At 39.0% G+C, this 24,676-nt stretch overlaps 1 protein-coding gene across 1 annotated transcript in view; it reads left to right on the top strand.

Annotated features, from left to right (window-relative positions):
• Positions 1-18,571: 18,571 nt before the first annotated feature.
• Positions 18,572-24,676, top strand: part of fndc4a (fibronectin type III domain containing 4a) — a 43,359-nt gene continuing 37,254 nt past the window's right edge. Inside the window, exon 1 of the mRNA XM_066676668.1 lies at positions 18,572-19,226. Within this exon, the coding sequence (XP_066532765.1) occupies positions 19,151-19,226 (76 nt within the window). The 5' untranslated portion in view covers positions 18,572-19,150. The remainder of the gene's footprint in view (positions 19,227-24,676) is intronic.

Here is a 24,676-nt window from a genome sequence, read left to right as displayed (position 1 = left end):
TTGATAATTGAATGATGCTAAATTTGAAATAATCAAATGAAAACGTTTAAGATTAATATGTAATTTGCCTACAGTTTATAATTAAGTCATGCTGAAAACTCTCATTAACCAATAGCTTTACCACACTCGAGTTGGGTGACTAAAAACTGCACACCTTTATTTCCATTTAAAAGATGCTGTATTTCAGTACTGCCACAACACACAACACATACCTTTTATGTTAACGGAGTTCTTAAATGTAGGTAGCACATTTTCAAGCTTAGTCTACAAGGGCATACTTGATTTAAAATTTTTAAAATAGTCTGTACCAGCTCCGAGCTCAAACTGATAAGGGAGATTCATCTATACATATTGCAGAAATGATTACAGGACAGCTCCCTCCTCATTGCCAGAGTCAAAGCTCATAAGGCACAGGATTATGGCTGTGGGCCATATTATGACAGAAGTGGGCCAGATTTACAGTCATTATTAGCCACATCTCAGGGACAGTGCAGATTCTCTGCCAGAAATGGACCCAATCTGTTGTGAGGAAATAAGGTCTTTATGGGCATTTTAAATCTGTGGGCCACTTTTGGTTGACGTACAGTTTGCCAGTGCCAACAAAGTGACAGTAGTCCAATATATTATCCAGAAATGGCCCACAACTTTAAGCTATATGGGTATAGTGTAGATAGCTTTTGTTTTAAGTTGATTTTATAATTAAATACTTCTGGATCTGAGTGAGGAAATGTGGACATGTTATATTCTTTTCTTTGGCATGGTTCAAAGTTTATCTATTTGTGAGACATACAAAACATAGCACTAATTTTGTGTGATATAATGTGTTTGTGTGTGGGTTATACATATATATATATATATATATATATATATATGTTTTTTTTTTTTTTTTTTTTTTTTTTCCTTTGTTAGGCACTATTCAGTGCAGCAGTTTGAGACACAACCTGAGATTAACATTAACTTGCTGCATGTTTAGAGTGCTTTCTTACAACCTGAACACAGATAATATTAATGTTCACTAATCATCATATCCTCCTGTGTTTCCCTAACAAGACGGTTATATACAATCCGCTTTCATAACTGTAATTAGCCATCATTATCTGTTATGCTCTCGTTACTGACCTCAAGCCCAGAGCTGGTAAAAACTAACTTTATAAACCAGACTCTGACGGCGAATCGGAGGCCAGTGAAGCTGAAGATATTTAGTTTAATTCTACGTCATTTGAACACAGCAGCTATCCCAGCCTGCGAAAATTGAATGAAGAATGGACCAATAGAAATGCTCCAAAATTACCTGGAATAAAATCTTGATTTCCATTGTAATTTAATACATTTTTCCTTCTCCTACAAAGATTTTAATTGGACAGTGCAGAAATATTGATATTGAATTATAAATATTGTTTGCTAATATTTAAAGATAAGTTATTAATTGCTCCAGATTAAAACCATCTCAGAAGAGAAGGTTAGTTGAACAGGTGTCCTCAAGGATTTGGCCATACTGGGTATTTTTAAATAGTCATTGCTCATGTCCAGCAGAGGGCAGTAAAGACTAAGGCTACAGAAAGATATAATTGTTTCAAATTGAAACAGACTTCAGCCTTGGAGGACCTTAAATGGACACAAATCTCTGACAATTTTTTCCTTTCTAAAGAAAATCTGCCTCTCCTTCTGTTGCCATTATATGCTCAAAACATTGCAACATTCACCGCAGATTGAAACATTTAGTCTGGATTGGTGAATTGTTTCTCAGTGAAAATAACATCATTTACTCTAGATTAGAATGTGTTATCAAGGGATCAAACGGGATCAATGCAAACGTCTGTGTAATTTATAACCATGGCAGATCTGAGCTTTAGAGGGATTCTTTTTTTTTGATTCTTTTAATGATCATCTAAATGTAATGCTTTTCCACTGGATAAGTCATCTGCGAGTTCCTGCAGAGAAAGAGCCCTGACTAACTGGCCATTAAAGAGAGAGCTGTGCCACTGTGAGAAAGGTCAGACCATAATCAGCCCTTTATGTCCCCTGCATCCGCCCTCAGAGAAATCACTGCTTTTAGCATAAAAGATGATCCCCCACCCACCCCTTCCTCTGTGGATACTGTCATCCATCCTCCCCTCAACTCCCTTAGGCTAGAATGAGTTTACATTACTGCTGCAGGAAGCCATGATTTTCCATCTCATCTCTGCGTTCCAGCCTCATTTGTTCATCCAGAACAAATGCTCTTAATCATTATCATTAAAAAGAAAATACAGACCTCACCCATAAATTGTAATAGCATTATATCTGCGATTCCATACAGCAGCCAAAAAATTTATGCCACACATAAAAATGTAACTCTCCCATAAAAAAATAAAAACTCTCCCATGGGCCCACCACCTGTGGGAGAGGTAGTAATCCGGGTCTGGTGCATTGTGGATCGGGTGGCGGTCGGGGTCGGGGGCCCTGGCGTTCTGATCCTCGGTTACTGAAACTGGCTTTTGGAACATGGAACGTAACCTCTCTGGTGGGAAAAGAGCCTGAGCTGGTGCGCGAGGTTGAGAGGTACCAGCTAGATATAGTTGGGCGCACCTCGACACACAGTATGGGCTCTGGAACCAATCTCCTTGAGAGAGGCTGGATGCTCTTTCACTCTGAAGTTGCCCAGGGTGAGAGGCGTAAGGCAGGAGTGGGCTTACTCATAGCCCCCCGGCTTAGCGCCTGTATGTTGGGGTTTACCCCAGTGGACGAGAGGGTAATTTCCCTGTGCCTTCGGGTTGGGGAAAGGGCTCTGACTGTTGTTTGTGCTTATGCACCGAACAGCAGTTAAGAGAACCATGCCTTCTTGGGGACCCTAGAGGGAGTGCTGGAGAACACTCATTCTGGGGACTCCATTGTTCTGCTGGGGGACTTCAACGCTCACGTGGGTAATGACAGTGAGACCTGAAGGGGCGTGATTTGGAGGAACGGCCCCGCTGATCTGAACCAGAGTGGTGTTCAGTTATTGGATTTCTGTGCCCATCACCGTTTGTCCATTACGAACACCATGTTCGAGCATAAGGGTGTCCACAAGTACACATGGCATCAGGACACCCTGCGCCGCATTTCGATGATCAACTTTATAGTCGTATCATCTGACCTGCTGCCATATGTTCTGGACACTCGGGTGAGGCGCTGAGCTGTCAACTGATCACCACCTTGTGGTGAGTTGGATCAGATGGCAGGGGAGGATGCCGGACAGACCTGGCAGGCCCAAACGTGTGCTGAGGGTTTACTGGGAATGTTTGGCAGAGGAACCTGTCAGAAAGAACTCCCACATCCATCAGAGCTTCGACTGCATCCCGGGGGAGTCTGGTGACACTGAGTCTGAGTGGGCCATGTTCCGGACCTCCATTGTTGAGGCGGCTGAATGGAGCTGTGGCTGCAAGGTTGTCGGTGCCTGTCGGGGTGGCAATCCCCGCACTCGGTGGTGGACACCCCGGGTGAGGGGGGCTGTCAAGCTGAAGAAAGAGTCCTATCAAGTCTGGTTGGCTCAGGGGACTCCGGAGGCAGCCGAAAGGTACAGAGGAGCCAAGCGGCTCACGGCCTCGGCGGTCGCTGAGGCAAAAACTCGGGTATGGGAGGAGTTCGGTGAGAACATGGAAAACGACTTTCGGTCGGCTCCGAGAAGTTTCTGGCAAACCATCAGCCGACTCAGGAGGGGAAAGCAGTTTTCCACCAACACTGTATATGGTGGGGGTGGGGAACTGTTGACCTCGACTGGGGATGTCACCAGATGGTGGAAGGAATACTTCGAGGATCTTCTCAATCCCTGTTCATCACTGGGGCTGAGGTGGCCAAGGTGGTAGGGAAACTCCTTGGCAGTAGGGCCCCAGGGGTGGATGAGGTTCACCCTGGGTTCCTCAAGGCTCTGGATGTTGTGGGGCTGTTCTGGCTGACACGTCTTTGCAACATCGCGTGGACATCGGGGGCAGTGCCTCTGGACTGGCAGACTGGGGTGGTGGTTCCCCTTTTTAAAAAGGAGGATCGGAGGGTGTGTTCCAACTATAGGGGGATCACACTCCTCAGCCTCCCCGTTAAGGTCTATGCGGGGGTACTGGAGAAGAGAGTCCGACTGATAGTTGAACCTCATATCCAGGAGGAACAATGCGGATTCCGCCCTGGTCGTGGAACACAGGACGAGCTCTTTACCCTCGCTAGGATCCTGGAGGGTGCATGGGAGTTTGCTCAACCAGTCTACATGTGTTTTGTGGACCTGGAGAAGGCATTCGACTGTGTCCCTTGGGGTATTCTGTGGGGGGTGCTCAGGGAGTATGGGGTACTGGGCTCTTTGCTACGAGCTATCCAGTCCCTGTACAAACAGAGCAGGAGTCTGGTTCATATGGCTGGCAGTAAGAGTTGGACTCCGTCAGGGCTGCCCATTGTCACATTGACAGGCGGATGGGTGCAGCGTCAGCAGTAATGTGGGCTCTGTACCGGTCTGTTGTGGTGAAGAGAGAGCTGAGCAGAAAAGCAAAGCTCTCTATTTACCTTTCAATCTATGTCCCAACCGTCACCTATGGTCACAAGCTTTGGGTAGTGACTGAAAGAATGAGATCGCGGGTACGGCTGAAATGAGTTTTCTCCGCAGGATGTCTGGACTCTCCCTTAGAGACAGGGTTAGGAGCTCGGACATCCGGGAGAGACTCAGAGTGGAGCTGCTGCTCCTCCACGTCGAGAGGAGCCAGTTGAGGTGATCTGGTCCGGATGCCTCCCGGGCGCCTTCCTGGTGAGGTGTTCCGGGCATGTCCAACGGGAAGGAGGCCCCGGGGCAGACCAAGAACATGCTGGAGAGACTACATGACTCGACTCGGCCTGGGAACGCCTCGGTATACCCCCGGAGGAGCTGGAGGCGGTGGCTGGGGAGAGGGAGGGCTGGGTTTCTTTGCTCCAACTGCTTCACCCGCGACCTGGACCCGGATAAGCGGTGGATAATGGATGGATGGATCGATGGATAAAAATGTATTAAGTGAACAATTGATTGTATATTAAAAAAAAGACATGTCACACCAACCAGGACTGCATTTCAAAAATACATGTGTACATTTAACAGATGTGTGCAGTCTTTTGTCATTAGACCAAGGTTTGTATATTTGAAACGCATTTATAATCGAGTTCATGATCCCATCAGTGAACATTCTGACATTGTCTCAACTATTCAAATATAATTTTGTTGAATATTGTATTATGTAATTTAACTACTTATTGACATTTATTAATATTAAAATTAATACATTGGTCCCTTTAGAACATGGATATGCCTTGTGGCGAATTTTAAGCACAAAAAGGACCTTGTGTTTCATGCAAATTAACTCTATTAGTGAAAAAAAAGCATATTACTGCACGAAAAAGCATAAAAAATGGTGATGCTAAGAATATGCTACTTAAAGGTTTGCTTTGGGGATTTTTTTTTGGTAGAGATTTTCTTCCCATTTGATGGAGGCAGTAGTTAGAACTCCTTGTGTTCTAACTAGCTGAAAGGTGTAATCATTGGACAATTGGAATGTATTTATGGGTAATTTCTACAAGTAAATGCACCTCTCAGTCCCATTACAACAAACAATATGGCTTTTATGATCAATTCAGACTGATTCATAACTAATATATTTATGAGCTTAAAAAAATATATTACTATTCCTATGCTAAGATTTCATTTGCAAAGATTCTGTATGGTTTTTATCCTTGAGGCAAAGTCTCCGCAATTTTTATTCATGTAATTTTCCCAGATTAAGGAGCACAATATTCATTTCACAATCATGCTCAGACACCAAATTCGCGCACACACACACACACACACACATGCACACACACTCAGAAACCCTCGCCCTCTGGGTTGCCGTCACCATGGAGAACACAATGTGAATGCCAAATGGGAATGAGAAAAAAGGTGCTTAAAGAAGACTGAATTCATTATCTTTTCCCATGTGCACAGATTTAAACTGCATATTAATATTATTTTAATTTTTTAAATAAATCCAGTTATATGAGAACAATTGAATACCCCTGGCCAAATAAAAGGTTTTGTAGATTTTTGGAGTTAAAGTAAGTACATATCCCATACAGAGAACACACTTCTCCATATTTAAATTCACATTTGCAATTTATTTACTATTGGGAAGGAGTGGGGTATGCAAACAAACCAACAAACCAACCAACAAAACCTCCTAAAACTACATTTGCCAAGCTATAAGGTCATCTTTATAATAATTAGACATGGAAGACACCCCTTATAACTAGTGCATTCACCTTCTTAAGGTGCACTTGTTATATAACGTGATGGTGTTCTATCTTTGGAGTACATGGAATTGTGCTTGTGAAATAAAACTAATGACCCAATGTCACATACAATAGTTTTGGTTAAACTAAGCCATATGTAGAATTTATTTTACTAAAATATCCAGAAAAATGTCATAATTTACCTGTGTCATCCATAGTGGATGTGTTAACTCCTTGTCATTTAGAAAATTTACCAAACTCTCAACTATTTAACTATAACCCAAACCTTCACATACATCTTCTAATATAATTTAAATTTTATAAAGAGTCGCTTACTGAGATTTCTCAAGTTAAGCCAGAATTCTTTTGACTTACTTCCAGGTTTTGTCCACAGCTCAGAGAGACTAGTAGAACTTTGGCTGTTTGGTAATTCATCAGTTGAGAGACATTTTTATTGAGCCTTTTAGGACAAAAAGCAATAACGCAGGCACTTATCACATCACAGTTCACTGCCAAGTTGCGTTTATGAATCTGCAATAGTACTCAATAAAAAAGAACTTCCCTGATGACAAACAAATGCTTCACTATCATGTTTTTAAAGTTGTCTTCTAAAGACCAACACAGAACAGCATGTTTCTAATGCTATTAACAGCAAGCACTTGTACATTCACAGCCAGATACAGAACTTTTGTCCTTCCCCTAAGAGTGCTTTTAAAAACACATGAGTATTCTTGGCCTAGCTGTGGAAATACATAAATGATCAAATACGACAGTACACAAAGATAATTATATACATTTCAAAATAATAGACCTTTATCTACAACCAGGCTTGAATGTAAATGTGAGAACTGAAGAGCTTCTTCCATAATTCAAAAGGCTGCTGCTCTGCTCAAATAATGTTGAAAAGTAAGAAATGAAAAAAATAGTTATGTGTTGTTGAAACATTTGATTATTTATGTGATACCAGCAAACATTCCAGTAAAATATTCAGTTTGCAGACAGGCCATGAATATGGACCATGCCTAAAATATAATATTTATAAAAGTTCAAACATGGAGAAGTGATATAAAGATGGCTGTGTACAGAACCATTTTCATTAATAAAGAACCCTTGAAGTACCGTCATATTTTAGTGTGATGTTAAAACTATGTTATATTACTCCACACTGTGGCATAAATAATGGCTCGTAATTTTTCTGGAGGCAGCACTGCCTTCAAGACAGAAATATTGTAATTGGGTACCAGGCAACTGATGGGGATGAATTGGATTTGTTAGCACACATTGGGCACAGATTATTAATAAATACCATGCTGTAAATTGGTAAATGCTCCTCCAAGACCCTTGTTGGTTTGCCTCCTCTAATTGCCAGAAATGACAATGAAATAAGAAGTAATAATATGCAATATAATTGTCTGTCTTTACTGTACAATCTCATATTGTAAAAGAAAAAATGTTCAAAGATCCTTTTGTATCACTTTTAATTTTAAGAGCGTACACTTGTTCATACACTCGTTAGAAATGTTGCAGAAAATCCAGTATTTGGTTTCACAAGAATGGAGGATAATATAACTACTTTTGGGGAAGCTAAAGAATGTTATAATGCTCTGCTGCCTCATTCCTGCAAATTTGAGTTATGATTGCTGCCTCAGAGGAAGGTGCAGAATGTTATTGCACTTTGTCTTGGTTTCTGCATCAGAGGAAGTAGAGCATTATTGTATAACATTCTGTAGGTCCTTCAAAGGCAGCAGTCATAACCTCAGTGTGCAGGAAAGTAGTTCTTCAGATTTTGCCTCAGAGCATTAGAAGAAATCTGCAGCTTCCTCAGAGGCAGTTACATTATCCTCCATTCAAGCAAAACCAAATACTGTGCTTCAAACAAATGATGAAACAGAACTAGGTCTACAGAAACAACAACAACTTATACTGCACATGCATTTCTTCCAAAGTTATTTTTTGGCAGTCAGAGCAGGCAAACATGGGGGTCTAGGCAGAGCTTGATTGGTTTATATTGAAAATGTCCACCGAATGTGTTCTAACCATCCCTGCCTTTTGGCTGGTTAACCAACTACATTCCTTCTGCCTATAAGACAGCGCTGCCTCCAGAACCATTTTAAGTATTGATTTTGCACATGAGCAAGATAATACAGCTACAGAATGATCTCTGTATCCAATGTCAAACTATACAAATGACACTACTATGAGAATAAGAAGAGCTGATTTAAAGCAGGTTAACTCAGAACTTGGCATTTAACAAAAAGACCAAGTTACATTTTATGCAATGTAACTTTGTGCCTGGCTACAGTAAAACATGTTGATGATGCATTACTGCATCAAATATAAAAACTCAAAAATCTTCTATTTTAACTATTTGTTGCACAAGGGCCTTGCACCTGAAGGGGAAAATGTTCTTAGATTCATTGTAATTTAATATCTAATCATTTTCAAATACAAAGCTTGCTTTGTCAGAAGTTCCAGATGCATGATTTCTGTGTTCTATGTGATGCTATCACAATGAGTCTTGCAGTGTCAGGTGTGCTAGAGCTGCACATAATTCCTCCTCAGGTTCCTCAAATAAAGTCAGTAAATAAAGCTCCATTTGTATTCAAGTGCAGCCTCTGTAACCAAACATACAAATTATTGATTCAGCAGGTCCCACAACAGCAGTTATTACTCTGTGGTGCCTGGAAAGCTAAGCTAAATAGTAAAAGCTCAACAAGTACAAGCAATGACCACTGATATTAATGTCTGGGTACAAATTCAGTTCACTTTGCAGTTCTGTTTGTGTACCCAACATAGCTTTCATATATTTTTAAAGTGATACCATAAGAACTTTTTACTGGTTTGAAGAGGGACACTTGGTCAAAATACTATAAGGATTAAACAACACTGCATTGCTCTCACCTTGTCCTAATAGACCTGTTCAGAACAGCACATATCAACTCCTATTCCTTTAAATGAGAATGAGCCACAGCCTAGTTCAGTGTGACAGCCCAGTACTGAGGATCGAGGAGCAGGTGCTCTGGATTTTAGTCACGTTCACAATTTATTTTCTGTTCTTGTGTCTGCTATCTTTACGGCTTAATGTGTCCTTATGTTTGTTTTGCTCCATTTAACTTTCTCACATAAACATGGATGCAGAGCTGTGACTGGAGAAAATGTGAATGGGGATCAGGCTACCCTGGAGTATCTGCTATGTATGTAAGATGCAGCACATAATCAAAATTACATGTTTTATGTCATGCTTATATTATAGAGGACAACCCATTAAAAATAGCCAAATTGTTTTATTTCACAGCTGGTGGGTTGGTAGGTGTTTTAGATCCACAAATAAATATTCAAATGCAAAATTAGAATTGTATTAGTTGAATATGTATATGTATATGTACATGTAATATAAGCATTCAAAACAAGTTCAAGGTTTTTTAATTGCAGTGGTCTGAGCCAAAGACTTATGTTAATGCTAGATAATGAGAAAAAGTACTGGAAGGGATAATTGTGTTAGAAGTGGAGGACATTATTGTGAGTGCTTGGTACTCACTTACAAATGACTTTAATGGCTAATTTAAAGAACTAAAAAGCTGTGAATGTGAAAATATTTTTCTTTCATTCTTACATGATGGAGTGGGGAGGTTCAAGATGTGGTGTATCATGCAAAGGCATGTTCTGCTCCAGGGCCTAATGGTGTACTAAGGGTAGCTCTGAAGGAGTGATCAGAAACTGCTGAAAGGTCTAGTTAGTGGTTGTGGATAAGGAGAACACAGATTAGTGGAGGAAATGCACTGTAGAGGTGCTGTTGTGGTGGTTGATGATGTAGCATGTAAAGATCACATGGAACTGGTGGCACTGAGGATGCATTAACAGTGCCAGTGGGGCTAAGTACAGCCTTAGTCATCAGGGAGGCCAGTTGTTGATACTTAAGAATAAGGTAGGACTGTAAAGCTAGCTTGGAGAGGGGTGGGTCTAGGACACCAGACTTTACTGTTGAAACCTCTGGAGGTGTCGTGGCGAAACACTGACAAAGGGAGGGGCCTACTTGATGACCCCTGTGAAGAATTAGTGATGGGGGGTGGGGGGTACTCATCTGATGCTTTAGGTGTAGCTTTAGGATTGGAACAATTGAAATTATGTGGCTGCCGGTAGGAAGATAGTGGGGTGGGCCCTATGTGAAGCTCTAATGGATTGGCATAGGATATCTTACATCTTATCTTGTGAATGTTTATAATTATGATGATGAAAAAGGCCACACTGTAAAAAAATTCACCAGCTTCAACTCAAAAACGTGAGATCAAAAGGATCAGTTAGGATTTAACTTAAATGGATTCCAATTAGAATCCAAATGACTTTATTTCAGCTCAAATAAAGTCAAGTTTGGCTTTGAATTACTTTCTGCAAGTTGATTTGATTTTAAACTGCTTGTTGTTTCAAATTAACTACATTCGTTGAAAGTACACATGACTCATTCCAACATAGATATTTAAGCTAAAAGAAACATTGTATTGATATTACATTTTTAAATGTAATTATTTCTAATGACCAGTGTCAAGAAGAACATTTAGCATCATAGTTGCCTTTAGCACATTTTATTAAAACGCTCGGAAAAGAACCGAGAGATCAGAGAATAAGAACAAGCGACAGGCAGCATTTGGGCATGGCCTGTAAAGAGACTCAGCCGGAACCTTACCAAGATGCAGTGATTCACTCTGAGGGTGAGAGCTCTGACAAAACAAAGTGCTCGCTACAAAGAAAGACCTGAACAACCTAAAACCATCATATATATTACTCCCACCCTCACAGCACACAAAAATAAAAATAAAACCTCAAAAAAGTGAAAAAGGTGAACCTGCTGTGCATGCTGGGAGCTCTTCCTGAACATACGAACACCCCATCCATAGCCATAACTCACAGTTTCAAGTTCATTTTACTCCTTCAAATTTCCTCTTCATTGGAGTAATTTAAAAACTTGAGTTGAAAGGCTGAATACTCATAAAATCCAGTTGAAATCACAAAACATAATTCGATAAGTTGAAGTAAATAAGGAAAACTATGTTGTCATGACATTTCATTTTTTTAATTCTTGTTGAATATTCTTTTGAAGGATTAGCATTCAGACAACACTGCACTCCACCTGAAATTATATTCTGATATAGTTCAGAGGTATATTTCCATTATGTCATAGGTAAGTTAGTGTATCTGGATCAAAAACCAGAAAAAAGCATCTTCTGAGCTTAAAGTTATGTAAGACCATATCTTGGATTAATGAAGACATCACTTCAGATAGTGAAGTTCATTTTTCTCCAGAGACCCTTATATTTTTGTCTGTTGTAAATGTTTCAGTGTCTGGCCTCTGACCTTCCCTTGCAGCCTGTCAAGTTAAAAGTGATGCTCCTCATCACTGTCAGTCTTCAGTCTGTCCAATATCAATCTATGGGAATAGTGTTCACTGCATAAATATTCATAAGATTCATTGACCTTGAGTGCTGACTTCTAACATCATGTAATTGACAGAAGTTGCTTTCTTGGTATTGCTGTGAAATAATTGGAATACGTTGTGGCCTGTTGCAGTAAAAATCAATAGCTGTACGTGCTTGTTATTCGAATATCTTCCAAAATAAACAAGTCTCCACAGCTCAGCCTTAGCTTAAAACAACTAGGGCTCCTCGATTAGAAACCTACCACTTAATTATGTGGCCATTCAATACCTGCATGGGAACCCCTGTGCAAAAATGTCCTTTTGGGAATGCCACAGAAAACCACTCTTGGCTCTGTGAAGAAAAGTCTTTAAAAGGTTATAAACAGTATTTTGTTGTAAATAAAATAAACCATTTTAAATTTTAAATAACCCCCAGTGAAAGGTAAACCTACCTTGTTAGCATATCCAGATGGCATATTGTGCTTAATAATCAGTTAATGCCATGACTGAGCATTTCCACTTCAAATTAGCAGTGATCCATGACTGTCTCAAAAGGGTGGATTCAGACTGACAGGATTTCTGACGTCATAAACCGAGAGACCAATCTTGGCAGCAGGGCCTTCAAGCAGGTTTGTGGTGAAATGGTAAGTCCAGACAGAGGCAGGCACTACATTAATATTCATAGATATGCACATAAAATCTGCATCAGACGCCTGCTTTAAAATCCGAAATCTGTGCTGCAGCTCCCGCTAACCTTCCTAACTTGCAGATGCACGATGCAGCTAAGGACACAGACTACATGAGTTAACCAGAGCTTCATGGAGGTGGTCTGGTCTAATTCGAGGTATAAAGGTGACATAATGAACTGTAGCTTTACTGCAATTTATTGTTGTAAGGTATTAGGTCCTGTTAGGCTTCATTCTGGACTTTTATGTTGATGAGGCTAAATACGGGTGAAGTGCTGGGGGAGCAGAACATTTTTCTTTTTCTTTTACCACTGCAGAGCCTGAATACAGATGGAATGAATCGTTGCCTTTATTGTTAACCACATGTATTTAAAAAAATAAATAAATACCCAAATCACAAAATTAAAAACCGAGTACCCACACAATGAATAAATATCTGAACAGCTGAATATTTATAACGGCCATCAGTTTCTAAAAATTTCAAGGTATTTCAAAGATCTTTACACTGACCATGTTTAACTTACCCATCTTTCAAGTAGCTTCACACTGGCCATGTATAACATATCCCCACCTCCCTACTCACAGGGAAATTAGGGAATAAAGATAAATTGATTTTTCAAATAAAACTCACTTATCCTTGACTTCACTTCATTGATGTCACTAGCTAACCAAACAGATATGACAGAGCAAAAGATAAGTTAAAAATACTGTTTTAACATAACATATAAACATTTTATATAAGATTGTTCAGCCTGGGTACAAGCTTTGCTTTAAAAATACTGTATATTTTCTTTTGATTGTTGCTAGCCATGTGGTCTTTAGACTTGCTATCTAGCAAGCTAAGAGAGTAAATCAACAAAGCTCTTGTGCTTTAATGTAGTTGTCTAGAATCCACTGTAATAAAATAAGAAAAAAATGATATAGTTTTAGAAATACTGGGTATTGTAAACTAGTTTGATAACTAATAAACATTGTTTGCCATCTTTTCAGGTTTGAAAATGTAAATGTGTCACTTTGCTGAATCTGACACTTATTTTTACTCAAACACGTTGATTTTTTTTCTTTTCTTTTTGTTTTTTTGCTCAAACTCTCATCTATCAAACATCACTTGAGCTATTACAATGGCATTGAGGATTTCCCCAAAAGCCGTTCATCCAACACCTAGTTTTAGCGTTAATAAATAATGTTTTTAGATAATGTGTGATATATAACAAATTCATTCAGTCAAGGAGAATTTGAGCAAAACATTGTTCTTCAAACTCACTCCACTACTTTATAGAAAAAATGCTCTTATATTTCTTATTTGTTTATATTATTATTATTATTATTATTATTATTATTATTATTATTGTAATTACTGTGATTATATATAACTTTATACAAGCACCACACTTACTGAGAAGGCATTAGTTTAAACATATATAATTATCTTAGGTGCCTAAGACTTCTGCACAGTACTGTATATATTAGAATTTTTATTTTGAATATGTAAGAGCATTCTACATTTGAGCTGAAACTAGGCAGGATTACAAACAAATAAATATATTGCAAATAATCAGAATTAATTAAACAAATTGAATAATATATTGTGTGCTATATTAAATTGAATAATGCAATATATGACTTTTTCTGTAGTCAGCATGATTTGACCTGTACAGTGCCAGTAAAGGCCAGTTCCTCTGATACCCTTGCCAAGAAAGATGACTTTAAAAAAGCATGACTCACAAGGAGCCCAATTCCATGATGAATTTCTGAAAATACCCACTTATATAAAAGAACAGCAATTTGCAAAATTGATGTGAAATTGCACAGACTGCATTTTTGCAAACTATGCAAATGCATGATTTACACCAAAAAACCTCTACTCTGCCCCGGAATAAACATATTTCTTAACTTATTTTCCAGGTTATATGGGACAAAGAATTCTATATTGTGCAGGAGCCTTTACATGTATAAGCTAATGTAACTAGAAGTGCAGTGTGCATTTATGTAACATGAATTTAAGTAAAGGGTAATATAACAACATTTTCACTTTGCAATTATCAGAGACAACCATTTGTTGTGTATTTTTTGTATATGGTCAGAAATGGCTCACTCACATGCCAAAAGGCATGCAATATAATTTACTTCTCACTATCCAACAAATCCCAAACATATTCAGTGATTCTGTTGCTCTGATGTGGTCTGATTTCCAGTTTGGAAAGTCCTGTTTTTTAAGTTCTGTTCTGCAGTGGTGCAGTAGGTAGTGTCACAGCCACACAGCTCCAGGGACCTGGAGTTTGGCGTGTTCTCCCTGTGTCCGCATGGATTTCCTCTGGGTGCTCCGGTTTCCTCCCAAGGTTCCTCAAAATGCTGCTAAATATACTTTTTATGTCCTTTGTGACTGCACTCAGAGAACAAGCAAAACATTGCTTACTCTTATGCAAGAAAAGCTGACCACCAAATGGCAAAAAAGTATTAACCTTTGAACTGCCAAAAGACTTTGCATGAATCAAACAAATACATATGCAACCTGACATGGGACAGCACTTAACTTTAATTCTTTGTTTTATTACATGTTGAAGCTTTACAGACAAGGTATGGCATAGAGAAGGGCCACTATTTTTTAAAATTTAACAGATTCTAAGAGCTGATGAGTAGTTAAAAACATTTAATCTGGATTTAATGTTCATTCATTCATTCATTCATTGAATGAATGAATGAATGAATGAATGAATGAATATAAATCTTGATTCTAATCAGAACAAAAAACATGAACCTTAATAAGTAATTCTCAAGACACCTTTTGTAGTTTGCAGTGTCTTCCTATTTCATGTTTAGCACATTAAACACTTGCCTCTCCCTGGGTGGCCAGAGGGTGAGGATGGACTCCTGCATCAATAAGCTGTGTCACCATATGTGCCTGTGTCCCACTCCGCAAAGTGGAATTGAAACCATTAGTTGCGGGAAAGTGCTTTAAACAACCTTGATATAGTCTCCAGAGCATGGGCCAAATTAATTGCTTTACAACTTTGGGGACTTTCACATGCACTGAAATCAAGACAGCAAGTCTTGCCCCCCAGGAAAACATTTGGACATTTAACAGAAATTTTAATCTACTAACTAAATGAGTGGCCAATAAATCTGTAGAGGTTGTAGCCCTATACTGGGGAATTCCACCAATGCTACAGCTTCTCCATAATTCAACAGTTAAGACATAATCAAAGCCATTCTGCATGGTTTAAAATTAAATGGCACATTTTAGGGTACCTGATTCAGTGACAGGAAACAGGTCTCAATCTTTACAGCTCAAATATAAGCAGATTTTTACTGTTCAAAGTGTATTTTTATTATTCAAAATGACCAGTGAATGAAAATAGTGGGAATGGGAATAGTGTTGAAGCAGTGGAAAATAATAATAAAAAATCAGGTGGACATCAGGTAGCTTGTTTGTAAATGGATAATAGCTTTCTGTCAGACGAGAGAGTAAACAATATTACTGTGAACCATTCTGACTCTAAATTTCTCTGAGAACATTTCAGACCTCTCTGAATGACTGCACATTAATCAATTCATCTGGCTATGGGTTTCAACGTATATTAACACTGCTATAACTTCAGAATAGCTTAGGCACTTTACATTACTGAATCCTAAGCCTTAGAATGTAAGGCTTTTGGTAATAGGTCCCTTTCTGATAATTCATTGAGGAAAAAAGTTGACAACAACATAAGATATTATTAAAAGCCTAAACAATGGAGCAGTATTGTCAGAAATGTGTTCTCATCTTTAACGGTGCTGTTTATTACACTGCTGTCCAGTTTTCCAAATTTGCCTTTCAACAGAAGAACAGATCACTGTGACTTAGAAAGCCAAAAGGTTATTGCTACCTAGACCTATGGGTTTACAATGAATAATGAATGTCAGGTGTAGTCTTCTACAATTGAATGTAAAATCATTTCATACTAACGTTGTGTTTACCGTACTGAGAATAACCGTGGCTGAATTTACATGATAGGAACATGTCAAGCACTTACACAAGAACAGAATTTATTACATCACAGCTGGTTTGTCTCATTAAAAACTGACTGAAAGCATACATCATCTCACTTCATCTCTTCTTTTCTGCATAATCCATTTCAGGGACGCAGTTTTGGCTGGACAATAATTCAGTATCAATATATATCGCAATATAAAATGTTTCAATAACAATATTGTTTTTATACACACATTCAATATTTCAATATACATAATTTACCACGTGTCACTGACTGATGTTCATTACAGGGCGCTGCCATCATTTCATTTCACTCAATTTTAAAGTTAGCTTAAAAATATGTAGTTGTAGTTCTTGGCAGGTTTTCTGTGGCTTTTTAATGTTCATATCAATATTGGAATGATATTGTTATAGAAATATAGATTAGAAATACGTATAAGAAATGTATATATGGCCAACATATACATTTTGGCCATATCGTCCAGCTCTAGATGCAGTCTGAGAAGTCAGAGATTGCACAGACACTGTGCAAATGTCAGAGACCACCCTATTTAATTTCAAATCAAAACTGCTAGTAAGTATTTAATTCATTCATTCGTTGTCTGTAGCCGCTTATCCAGTTCCAGGGTCACGGTGGGTCTGGAGCCTACCCAGAATCATTGGGAGCAAGGCCGGAAAACACTCTAGAGGAGGTGCCAGTGCTTCACAGGTCAACACACACACATTCACACCTATGGACACTTTTGAGTCGCCAATCCACCTACCAATATGTTTTTGGACCGCGGGAGGAAACCCACGCGGACACAACTCAAAGTCAGTCACCCGGCGTGGGACTCGAAACCCACAACCTCCAGGTCCCTGGAGCTTTGTGACAGAGACACTATCTGCTGCGCCACCCTATAATATCCCTATAATAATCCTACAATATTTTTTTGTTTGTTTAGAGGCCCTATATAAGATTATCTGCTTGCTTACAGAAGAGCTAAAGCAGAGGAAAATAAGTGAAAAAATGTGAATTTTCAAAACTGGAATTGCAAAGTGTAGAAATTGGTATATAAAAAAAGAAGAAAGAAATTTATAATAACCTTGCTAGACCTGGCAGACCACCAAACTGACACCATAAACAGAAAGCCAAAGAAGAAAGGAGAAAATCAAGCTTCATTCTTGCTTCAGATCTGGGAAGATAAGTGAACAATTGTTTTCCAGCTGTAATTATGTTTAGTAGCAGTGAAACAGCAAACTCTGTACAAAACAAAAAATGACTGATGCCATTTCAGACAAAGCTTGTTTCCTAGAACTGAGCTTTGTTCAAACTTGCAGTCATAACTTCCAGGGTCATATCTGTACTGCCTGTAAGAATCGTAAACCTCCATCTGTCCTACACTAAATATGGTTAAATGTAAACCCTTTATCTGCATTAAACAACATCTATTCTAGAATATAAAAGGCACTACATAGACATGTTATTGAGGCATAACACTTGTCTTTCATAGAAGGGGGGGTTTAAGTAGAAGGATTTCACCCCCCATTCAGTCAGCAAAAGCAAGTATTGGAATATAAGCGGTAGACAAATTTCAAGAATTCTGCAATAGCCTCAAATTCATAAATGCATCTCAATTTTTTTTATTTTTTTATTTTCTACATTAATTGAACACAACAGCTGTGCTTCACGTCGTGTGAAAATGTCATGACGAATGGACCAATGAATAATTACTTGTTAATAAAATATTTTATATTGACTTCCATTGAAAGTTTAAAAGGCTTTTTTCCTTCTCCTGTAAATGTACTATTTTGGGAGATACATGGTTTTTACTGGACAGCGACGATATGTAAAATATGCCTGGTATATGGTACGTCCAGAAAAGACACTGGACCTCAACATCAGCTGGTGATTTAGATCTAAATCGTAAACTGAACTTGGGAGATGTGGATGCAGATCTGAGCAGACTGGGAAACGGAAAGGATGCTGGAATGAGCGCAAAGGCTAGCTACATTAAAGGCTGGACCAAGGTAAATGAATGGCTATTTTCGGTTAATGTCAGGGAATGTTCTGCTCATAGAGAAGCTTTTTGTTTGAGAAGGGGGAGAAAACTTTGAGCCTCATTTAAAGGTGAGGTCAAACGAAATCAGTCTTTCACCTTGAACCACTTCCATCCAATCTCTCTCTCTCTCTCTCTCTCTCTCTCTCTCTCTCTCTCTCTCTCGTGTGTATGAGGCTCGTGCGCCGTTGTCAGGAGGCTCGAGGAGTGCACAGTCTGTGGTGAGGACTGACAGAAGGGCCAGTAGTTGACAGTGAGGGTGGTCAGCGGCAGACAAGGTAATCTCCTAATAACGGGAATGATTGATCGCGGAATTGAAACACGTGCCAGAAGCTGAGAGCAGGCTGGATGTCTAAAGAGCGTGTGGAGCTGGATGGAGAAGCTGGATTAGGCTGCATCCATAAATTAAGCCTTGTCTCCAGCAACGTATTCGAGCGCTGCTCCGCCGAGCACGAGCTGCTGAGGAGTTTTCAATAGGAAACGGATACCTTCCTTTCTGACTGGACGGACGCAGACAGAGCTCAAATGGAAGACTGGAGAAAAAGCTAACGGTGTGCTGCCGAGATTTGACCTGGAGATGAGCAGAAACAATCACATTTTGACTGTTTGAAGATGTCGGATTTGAACCAAAACACTTGAGGCACGCGCTCAGAAAGTGTCCGTGAACATGACCTCTCCCGCGAAACACATGAACTTCACTGACTTCTCTGAGAGCTTCGTGTTGTATTAAACGTTGGGACGGATGAAGATCACCTGAAGCGATTTGGGATTCACTGACATTTGCGAGAAGAACCGAACACGCGAAGGAGACATGGCTCGCCTGCTGCTCGTCTTTAACTCTGTCGCACTGTTGCTCTTCGGCACTGACATGTTCCTGGTTGGCGCAAGTAAGTTCACACCTGCACGTCTTTTTATTTTTGAACGCAAACCATATCGACCACATGCTCTTTCACGATTAGCGTTCGGTCTGCGTTGTTGTATATTAAGCGCACGTGATGGTTGCGCTGTTGGAACGTGAGAGTCAATCGAAAGCTGATAGTGTCAATGGACGCTGGAACGCTTGGCCACTGTGGGTGGTAGCTGTGCTGTGATTAAACCTGTGGCGGACTAATGTTAGCTCTGAATTCCTTACAGATATAGCTGCGTGTCACTGCTGTGACTTGCACCTATTAGCCTAAACAATAAAACCACCACCTTGTTTGTACTCTCATATTACTTTCGTGTCAGTATTATACAGGTTCACTTTGTAGTTCTACGCTTACAAAGTGTAGTCCATCTGTTGCTCACATTAGCCCAGTTTCACCCTGCCCTTCAATGGCATTATTTGGCTGGTGCATTATCCTCAGCGCTGCAGTGACACTGAAGTGGTGGTATTTTTAGTGTGTGTTACTCAGGTGTGAATGGATCGGACACAGCAGTGATGCTGGAGTTGTTATACACTGTATCCATTCACTGTCCACTCTGTAATACGTAACTACCTCGTTGGTCCACCTTGTGGATTTAAAGTCGGAGACAGTCCTAAAGTCATCCTCTAGTCTTTTATCAGAGGACAAAGGACACTTTGGTTTGGTGAACAATTCTCAGTCCAGCAGTGACACTGATGTCTTTGAAAACTCCAGCAGCACAGCTGTGTCTGATCCACTCATACAGGAGAAACATAGTCTAATATATTACCATAGCCATTTCATAGACACTGCCGTGTTGAGAATGATCCACGACACAAATCATACCTGCTCTGTGGTGGCCTTGTGGGGGTCCTTATGATGGACTGCATTCTGTAATTAGGGCACCTTTATGGACAATGGAGCTGATGTAACTGACATTGGGTAATTTTAATGTTAAAATGGTGGCTAAATGGTATATATTACACATTAAATATAACATACTCCTCATCAAAATCCCAGGCCTGTATGTTCTTGCCTGATTTTATTGTAATGTAACGATAATATTGTTTGATCTTTACACTAGTAATGCTCTCTGTGAAAACTGTAAACTGCATCTAGCCTGAAGATATTTTTGTGCATTGCCAGTGAAGCATTTATTGGATTCATTAACTCAGACAGAAATATCTCTGACAACTGAGTCACAGCATCACATCACATGTGTGAGAAATGGCCATAGTTTGTATACTTCCTGTATAATGTAGAAACCACCTTTTAAGTTTCTTCCATGTACATTAAATACAATATTTTTGTTTACAGTGACAGGATGGCTTCATCACATCCTTTCAGATCCATAGCCCTGAAGTGTCTTGTCTTCTCACAATGGAATGATGGACAGAAACACCTGAGGACTTTTTTATACATCTGAAGCTAGAGTAGCTTTTGGAAGCTGCAAGTGCTGCTTATCTTAAGGTGACAGTTTTGTGGGTGTACAAGATCATATAGTGTTGTTAGAATTCTTTAAACATTTAAAATAGACATCTTTACATGTTTGTTAAAGCCATTTTCAGAAACGACATATTTTGCTTTCATTCTTTTGACTTTCACACACTTAATACAAGTGGGTTAACATCTAATATATAAACTTACAATACAAAATATAAACTTATTTTGATTCCAAATAAATTAAATTAAAGAAATATGGTTGCTGCGTTGGTGTCAACGGATGTGAGGATGTCATAGTGTGTATAGACAAAATGCTGTTAATTAAGTGAGCAGTTTACCATTAACATTTACAAAGGTTTAAAGAGCCCCCAGCCCATTATTAACTCCCACCCAGACACAGGAGAAATGACATAAGGAACCACAAAGCACGGAAACTATGGACAGATTTTTAGAAGGGCTGTGATGCATGCTGGGAGCCACTTTGCATAACCTCACTCCCTGCGCTCTCCACCAAGGCATGGAGACTGTAGCAGATGCCACAATATAGATATGCACTATTTTCAAATTGTCAGACAATGCAGGCCTAATAATAAAAAATAAAAATAGTCATTTTAATACTCATAAGCAATCATTATATTTTTCCCTCCTTGGCAGCAGTGGCAGTTTGGCAGCTGTCAGTGCTCCTGTCCTATTTATCTTGTGACAGTTATCCTCGTATTCTTAATAAACACAGCTCCTTACTCTACCCTCGTCTACCACTCATAGAGTAACACGGGATTTGGATGAGCTTTGATAAGGCTCTGTTCGCTCCTGCTCTGTGTTTCTTGTTTGAAGTCCTCGCGCTCCCTGTAGTCAAAGTCACACAAGCTTTATTCTGAAAGCAGGGCAGCCGTGCATCTTTAATCTGCTCCTGGAAAAACATGCCAGGAGTGCCTGAGAGACATAGAATGCATGTCAGAATATGTAAGCATTAAAATCCAATAACCTCCCATGAGACAAGTGCAAGAGATGTTACTCATCCTTGTAGTGTTTGTGGTGTTGGATAGGAATTTACAGGATTTGGCTCCAGCAGGAATGTTTTAAAATTACATTAGAAAAATGTAATTAAATTTTATGGAGTAACTGCACTAATAAATTTACTACTCTGACAAATGAGTATTTCTGAATCCTCCCAAAACTGTGCCAGACACTGAAAATCTTACGTAGAGAACATTATATCCAAAAGAAGACAACTGGGTATGAATCAAATTAAATTAAATTACAACCACTTTTCCAGAAAAGGATGTGGACCAACATACGAATAAAACAGAACTGATTATGTGCAAATAATTTAACCCTATAGTTAATTCAAATGTTGAAACAGGGAAATATTTATTTATTTATTTATCTATCTATTTATTAATATTTACACATTTTTAATTTTGCTGCCAGCTACATGTTCCAAAAACCGAAATGTTGACAACATGAGGAAGAAAGTGCTGGCATAATAGTGTAATGCTAAAAAAAAAATAAAAATAGTAGGCAATAGGTCAGTGACATCACTCTATTTTAAAAATAGCCTCTTAGAGAGGGAGACTTTCAGAAGTAAAGATGGGCAGGGGTTCACACTCTGTAAAAGATAAGGTGAAGATAAGGATTCTCAGTGAAATCTCTTTTGGCAGTATTAACTGGCTTTTTCCTTCGGGCCCTCAGACAGCACCTAATTAATAACAGACAGTTCTGTAGTGAAAAATAACTTCATGGGCTCAGAAACATTTCCTAAAACCATTGTCTTAGAAGACAGTTTCATTTAAAACTCACAACTGCAGAGAAGAAATCATATACAAACATGATCCACAAACCCTGCCTACTTTTGGACTGAGGTGAAACGGAAAAGTTATTTTTGGAAATCATATGGAAAATTGGATGCTGCGTCCTCTGGGCTAAAGATGAGCTGGACCATCTGGCTTGTTTATAAGCTCACAGTTCAAAAGCCAGCATCCATGATGGTATGGGTGGTGAGTTAGTGCACATACCATGGGTAACATGCACATGTGTGAGGCACCTGTAATGCTTAATTAAATTATACAAGTTTTGGAGCAAAATACTGCCATCCAGAATGCGTCTTTTTTCTGTATCTTGTTTATTTCAGTATAATGGAGACCTTGAGCTGTTAAGCAGCTGAAATCCTATAGTAATCAAGAATTGGATAATGTATCACTTTCAAAACTGCAGCGACTGGTCTTCTCAGTTCTCAAACGCTTAAAGAGTTTTTTAAAAAATAAATGAACATTTTTAGGATTTTTTTGGAATATGTTGCTGGCATCAAACTCATATAGGCAAATATTTTTCCAAAACACATACTTTATACATTTTAACATTTAAACTGTGGTTATTGTACTATTTAAATTGAAATACAGGGTTTAAATTATTTGCACATCCATTTTTTTATTTACATTTTGCACAATGTTTTAACTTTTTTGGGAAACAAACTTTTATATGATGTAGATTGAACATGCATGAACCTATGGTCAGTATGCCCACCGGCAAGTATGTGCTAGATGGGGTTAAATCACTGCAATATTTGTATGTTCTCTAAGGTGATGGAGCACCATCCACTACAACTGAAATGAGTAGGAGTAGTATTAGTGTATTATAACCTATCAGCAATTACCTGACCTCAGTAATGTAGGAAGTCCATCAAAGCCTTACAGCAATATTTGAACACTGACTATACTTTATTGACAAACCTCTTAACACACTCATGATGATTTTATAGACTAATGTACACTTTTTTGAAAGTTCGTCATTCATAATATTTTTATATGCATCCTGATCTTTGTTTGCTTTGCTCCAGTGTCACCTAGAGGAGGATAGTTTCTGCGTTTTGAGTCCTGGTTTCTCCAGGTGTTCCTTGCCATGTCTGCATCAGCTTGCTCATTTGGGGTTAGTACCCAGAATTTTGTAAAGCTGCTATGTTACAACCCCAGTTGTAAAAAGCATTCCTTAAATAAATTTGAAATGAAAACCATTCCCAGAAAAATAATGGAAGGCACAGACAACTGCATATGAATACCTTCATTGAAACCCTGGATGAGCCGACTTTCAGCTTTTAGACATCCAGTGTATTCTTAATGCATGTTTAATTTACATTGAGTGGGATTGGAAAAGTGTAAAGAATTTTGGCTTTGCTTTGGCACAGCTTACATCACAGAAAATATTTACTGATCACTGCCTCTGAGTCTGTCATTCTGATCTTGGAGAAAAGAGAAATTCTCTGCCAGAAAAATGCGACAGGTGAGGAGGCTGCAGGACAGATGAGAGTGGTCACTGATTGTATTAACCTCAGCCTGGCACCTGGCTCCGCCTGGGTCCCTTCTGGAGAGCCATTCACACACGCACGCGCACACACACACACACACACCAACATCATGACTCAGACTGCACCAGAGGTCGCTCATCACCAAGATGGATTTATATTTGTTCAGTGGTGCATGGAGAAATGAAATAGTATTGTCTTCATGGGAAAGCACACATGTAGCCCAAAGGGATGTTTACATCATACTGTATTCATAGCAGAGGCTGAAGCTTTTTATTATTTGATGAATATTAAAGTAAATTACCAAATGTGCTAAAAGGTTTCTTTGCAGTGATGTCAGGAAAATACACTGTTCCTAAAAGAACCGTTGAGCCTTTAAAGCAGTACTCCAGCATTTTTTCTTAAGATCTTAGCATCTGGTCGCTTAACACAAACAGTAATTTAGGCTTTCTTTTTTCAGAAGTCCTAAATACTGCCCCATTGGCTTCTGTTGTCAATGTGTCTCTAGGCAACAGATTTATGACAAAAGATTTCCTGTCCGTTAGCTAAGTACATTCATTCATTCATTCATTCATTCATCCAAACTCTGTAACCGCTTACACAATTCAGGGTCGTAGTGGGTCCGGGGCCTCCCTAGAATTACCAAAGTGTAGAAAATATATTTTTTGTTGAAAGCAAATGTATTCTAAATATTGCCACTGTCCTATCCAAA

This window comes from Hoplias malabaricus, chromosome 7 (assembly GCF_029633855.1).
Source record: "Hoplias malabaricus isolate fHopMal1 chromosome 7, fHopMal1.hap1, whole genome shotgun sequence".
NCBI classification, from domain to species: domain Eukaryota; kingdom Metazoa; phylum Chordata; class Actinopteri; order Characiformes; family Erythrinidae; genus Hoplias; species Hoplias malabaricus.
The sequence above is the reverse complement of the archived record's forward strand: the minus strand, read 5'-3'. Positions and strand labels throughout refer to the sequence as shown.